At 44.1% G+C, this 5,779-nt stretch overlaps 2 protein-coding genes across 2 annotated transcripts in view; one reads left to right on the plus strand and one right to left on the minus strand.

Moving 5' to 3' along the window:
• The window catches only part of SARC_04176 (hypothetical protein), a gene marked incomplete at both ends in the record, with an annotated part of 11,869 nt that extends 9,655 nt beyond the window's left edge, over window positions 1-2,214 (plus strand). The window contains 3 exons of the mRNA XM_014301998.1: window positions 257-367; window positions 1,245-1,387; window positions 1,768-2,214. Of these exons, the coding sequence (XP_014157473.1) occupies window positions 257-367; window positions 1,245-1,387; window positions 1,768-2,214 (701 nt within the window). The remainder of the gene's footprint in view (window positions 1-256; window positions 368-1,244; window positions 1,388-1,767) is intronic.
• A 2,725-nt stretch (window positions 2,215-4,939) lies between these two features.
• On the minus strand, window positions 4,940-5,164 carry SARC_04177 (hypothetical protein; the record flags this gene model as incomplete). Its single annotated transcript, XM_014301999.1, has 1 exon — window positions 4,940-5,164. The coding sequence occupies one exon, from the start codon at window positions 5,162-5,164 to the stop codon at window positions 4,940-4,942; it is 225 nt and encodes a 74-aa protein (XP_014157474.1).
• Window positions 5,165-5,779: the final 615 nt, after the last annotated feature.

Here is a 5,779-nt window from a genome sequence, read left to right on the forward strand (position 1 = left end):
CATATATATATATATATATGTATGTATGTATATGCATGTATGCATGTATATAAATATATATATATATATGAGTTTATATGTATGTATGTATATACATTTATATATATATATATATATGATATATATGTGTGTATGTGTGTGTGTGTGTGTGTATAAGTATATGAATATGTATGTGTATATATATTCATTTTTATTTTTATTTTTATATTTGTGTAAACATTGCATCGAAATAGTGAATACGGGGTGCGTGTGGCAGAGTACCACAAGATGGAGATGCATGGTGCATTGCCTGATCCGAGACACTATGATTTAGACTCACTGGTTACAATCGACATGATGCTGGCTGCTCCTGGAAAGGACTACGAAGGTATATAACCCCTAGTGTGTAGTTGACTGCGTACCTGGTATGTACAGACTGTCTGTGTAGATTTTTTTTATTTCAATGCTCTTTAGAAAGTCACGTTTGCCACTTATATCTGAAGTAAGTCTCAGTGCAAGTTATGCGTGTGCCCGTGTTTGTCTCTGTAGTTGAACATTCAAAACTGTACTATGTTTGTCTCAACTCTGTGTGTGACCCTGTTTTATTGGTAATCCTGTGTAGCTACGCGAAACACCTTGCAGTGACTACACATTAACTTTTCAGCGTGTATATGTTCACGGGGATCTGAGAGGATCGTGTGTGCCTTAATGTGAACTCATGTGTCAATCAAACTACATCGCATACGCTAACTGAACACTTTAGAGAAGGAAGTGTTCGGTTTCTCACATTCAGACACATGTGTAGTTTTGATGGTGCATTCGATGCTCATCATCTACATACATCTGTTGATTCGTTTATCGCGTGCTTGCGAGTATTCTCATGCGCCCTTACCTTATTGGGACAGTCTGTCATCCTTAGATGCATTGACATCTTTGTGCGTACAGAGAATTCTTTTTCATTTAATCAGTACTGTTTTAATCTGCCTGTACTTTCTGGTGCCGCAGTCTCCCAAGGTGCGAGGAGTTCAGTATGGTGATCTTATGTCTTTCAGATTGTACTGTACTTGTATCTCATCAAATGAGTTCATTTCCAGTTATAGATTCGGTGTGTACGTCATGAGTTGGCGATCATACTATATCCACAGGGTTCACAGCAAACAACTTCAAGCACTCCTTCCTTACAAGTAGGTAAAGTACCGCAGACCACCACGACTGATCAGCATTCATCACTCTTAACTTATTCAGTTCATTATATATACCCACAGGAGGTCACCTGCAAACAGAGGAGGCCGATCGGTCCATAGTGCGTCCTGGATTTGAACGTGGCGACGCCGTGGTGTTTGTCAGTCACAAACCTCACCATGTGACACCCGTCACTGGAGGAGTCAGGAACGTGCTTGTAGTCGAGGTGAGTGACTATCGAGCAGACTGGTGCGGTGGTATATATGAATAACTAGTAGGGCTCGTGGTTGCACTGTGTCTATACTCTATACTGCGTGGTGTGCTTTTAAGTGGTCATTTTGTACAACACTGTACGCTATTGAATATCTCAACGAATGCGAATAGACATGTAGTCCCCCATTAAACATAGATCGGTTGTAGTCTCTTGATCAAATATATCCCAATTCTGTCAAATCAGTTATACGAAATATCGCAAATGATTCAACTACGATGTATGTATGCACTCATTTTCGACATAATATGGTAGGTAAAGATGTTTGAAATGGTAGGTAAACATGCTCATTCGCTCGCATCGCGTCGCATCTCATTTCACCTGACCGTGAACAGATATGGAAAGGAAGGGATTGCCAGTGCGCACATCGCTGCGGGGCATTTGGTACGAATGTGTGCAGTAAAGACAGTACAAGCAGAGCATACTCCAATAGCAAACTAGCAGAAAAAGCGAGCCGAGATGTTGAAGGACAGAAGGCTAGATACATTACCAATCAGACACTCCCGTTCAGGCTGGGGTCCGCGCACGAGTCAGAGACGTCATTCCTCACATCCTTTCTGAGTGGGCATAAAGACGTTTGTGTCTCGCACTTGCTGTGGGAACCGTATGAAGAGAGAGGCTTGCAACGTAGCAATCAAAGTACTGATAGAACACCAGAAATGGATAGCTCAAATAGTGCCAGTACTGGGCTGGAGACAACCAATACTCCCGTGCAAATCATCAAGCCGCCGAAACTTGACATCGCAGCTGCGGACGATGAAGCCTGGGATGTGTTCGGTTAAATAAAGTTATTGAATAGTATAGATACATTGCGCCATTCGTTGGGCAATCAATGACCGGTTTAGTTTGGATCTTCACCTTTAAGACTGCAAAAATTATTCGCATGATTTGACGTGGAAGTATTAGAAATACCAACGGAATCTGCCCGGATTCTCAGTTGACCAACATACCCTGTTGTAAAACATCCTAACAGAGGTAATAACACTTACATACTGCAAGATCGAATCGCTGTGCCTTCGACATATTGTCATAAATACAAAACCAATTGTACAGCAAGGTCACGGTAGATGATGGACCCGGGCGGCTAGGGGGGAAATCTTGCTTTGTTCATATGGAAGTGGATTCCACAAGCCATCAAGTATGTCACCGGCCAAGCCCCATACGGTTGATGTGAGAGTAGATACGGTGCATGCCCTATGATTGTGCATTGTTTGTTGCGGAAACCCAGCGCTCATGAGCGCTACAAATTACACTCAATACAAACCAGGGTGTTATTGTCGTATCTGGTCAATGCTTTGTATTAAATTTGCAAGTCAGGCGAAGTTGAACCGTATCTTGGAAATTAACCGAATTTAGTTGACGGTTTCTCCTTGGTAAAACACGTCTACTCTAATACAGCCGTACAAAACATTGTTGGGATCTATCGTATCTGAATTGTAACAAGACATGCTCCGTACCGCGAAGTTGAAATATCTGTGTTCATCTAGAAAGGATCGGCGCTGCATTGATGGAAAGATATATTTGCCCTAAATACAACAACTGGCACACCGTAGGGATATTCATACTGCTAAGAAGCGTCAACATGAATTTGCATTTAAGATTACTCGACGAACCGACACAAAGGACAACAAAGACGGCCAGATTCTCATAATACTATTATTACCTTGCGAAGTCTGAGATTTATTGGTACCGGTGGTATTCCTAGTATCTCAGACTTCGGAAGCCAATGATAATATATTGAGTGCATGGAGCGTCGAAGGTCTTGAAAGCAATCGAATACGGGATACGTTCGACATGGGATCCCAAGTGTGTTCCAGCGCCCTCGCAACAGGGGAGCTGGATATATGTAACCGAAATATTGTATACCGCCATGGCTTAAACTATTAGAGTGAGATAGGCCGAGGGTGTATCGTATTGTCGAATGTCCGTGTCGCAGTGTGCCGTTAGAGCTAGACAGATCCTGAGTGTTTCCTTGGCTACTACTGATAGCTTTCACCGTGTATGAAATACATATTTCGTAGCTAATCAACTCCCTGTTTTGCGTTAAATGCTGCTACGTTCAGACGTGATTTAAGTCGTGTGAGCCGTGTGACTTATCCTGATTCATCCGATTTTGCCTTGAATACCCATCGAGGGGGAGATAGAGATTTTTCCCGTGGTTTGTTGTCAACCAGAGTGAATGCCTTGCGCTGTATCACCAAGCTCTCTAACTCCGAACGTGCTGATTCCTCCCAATCGGCTGCGTTTGGCATCTCATATATACCTTTGTATGTTTTCGGTTACATTGCTGCAGTTGCTGAATTAACAGTGTGCGTAGTGCCAGGAGATCGTCTCTTGCAGCGGCTATCGTGATACCAGTTGACATTATTATCATCTATCGCAAGGTCTCGCAGTTCTCGAGAGACTTTGACCTTCTGCCGTTCTTCTAGCTATAATTGCTTCGAGATCGTGTTGTATTTTGGTAGTCGCTGCGGGAGTCTCTGACTCACCGGTATGTACTTCGCTCTCAGCAGGTTGTTGTGTTGACGATGAAGTTATTTGTAGTTGTTCTGAGTTGCTCGACTTTTATGTGGCAGATGGCTGGGCTCGTTGGCTAAGCATATCTTCCGTTGTCAATGATGTCCTTGCGTCGGTTTGGAAATCGCCATTCTCGATTTGGAGGAATGTACTGTTGTTCGTAGTGTCTGGTGGTGCGATAGCGGTTGTGCATTTGTTGCCTTCCCAGACAAAGAATTCGTTTTCGAATATATAGATGTCTAGGCTTTGTATTATAGGCTTGGTCAAAGGTGATTATGAGAGTGTGGCGTGGTGAATCTCATGAGACTCGGGTTGGGCACGCTTTTTGTGGCTCCGTCTCAGCGCCTTCACATGTTCCGCCTTCTACGTAATAATGCTATCCAACCCAACACCACTCAGGGCGACGATGCAGCATGCTCGAAGCTGCGGTAACTCACCGACTCTAAAGTGCTCATGAAAAGTTCAATGCACCGTGTCCTCAGGGTTGCTCGCCTCTGATTAAGAGCGTACAAGGTACTCGCCTGCACTCTCAGCATATAATAAACAAATCTCATACATATTCTGACTGGGTGCCACGCAACACGCTCGAAGATGCGGGTGATAACCGAGCTCTCACAAAGTTCAATGCGCCGTGTCCTCAGGGTTGCTCGCCTTTGAGTTAGAATAAATAGGGGTCTCATCTGCACTCTAAGCATATAGATTTATTTGCCAAACACAACCAGCACTCGTGATTGTGTAATTTAGACCGCACGATCCACTCCTGGGTAGATTTCTCTGAACCTTCTACGCTGGGATCACCACTCCTGTGTAGATTTCTCTGATCCTTCTACGCTGGGATCCCCATGTATGAGAGTCTTCCAACCAGCGTATCAAGTACTCAGATTGCTGTGTCGCCCCATTATAGCGGTGTGCGATGATGCGTCGAAATGTCGCGCCCCATTCTCTCCACATCGATTCATCTAACGGTGGCTCCGTAGCACGATGAACTAGTCAGATAATCTCATCAATAACTGGACGGTCGTTGAGTTCAGGTGGCTTACTTACATCCTTCACCCGCAAATAGTAACTCTGATTCTCCCGACTATGAATGAAGTATGGGCAAAGCAGTGGTTTCATAGCTTTGGTCGTCGCCCCCTGTGCGAGTATCATCAATACGTCACCCGTCTTAAATTCAATCAAATCAAACTTACGCATCTGGTCAGTAGCCTCCGCCATAGCATCAGTATACTTTATCGTTTTCTAATGAAGTTTCGGCAGGATAATCTTTTCCAGTTCATTCAACCGCTTTAACCATGCATCATTCGTCGTAGGAATATGGCCAGGTAAGTCGTCAGTCATGTCAACGAACGAAACATGGCGGCGACCAAAAAAAAACACTGAATGGTGCCGACTTGCGACGACGTGATATCCGAAGGTTCTGGTAAAGCATAGTGAACGGTAGACGCTCATCTCACAGTTCCGGTCAGCCAACATATAGTGCGCGTACACATTTGTGAATTTCTTTGTGCCGTCGCTCCGTCGCACACAAGGTCTGAGGGCGGTATGGTTGAGATGTCTTGCGTATAATTCCGAGTGCCCGTGTAATAGTTTTCACGATATTATTCACAAATTCAGTATCCTCGTTATTCTGAATCTTACGAGGAAACCCATGCTCACCAAACACCGACACTAATTCTGTCGCCACCGTCCTTGCATCCTTCGCAGGTATCGCCCAAGTATAGAGTACCCCGACGCTACATCCAAAACATGCAGAATAATCTTGTTGCCCTTAGTAGATGTGGCTGCCTTAGGAATGAGTACGGGTACCGTGCTGTAATACTTACAGTAAAG

This window comes from Sphaeroforma arctica (genome assembly GCF_001186125.1).
Source record: "Sphaeroforma arctica JP610 unplaced genomic scaffold supercont1.227, whole genome shotgun sequence".
Classification (NCBI taxonomy): Eukaryota; class Ichthyosporea; order Ichthyophonida; genus Sphaeroforma; species Sphaeroforma arctica.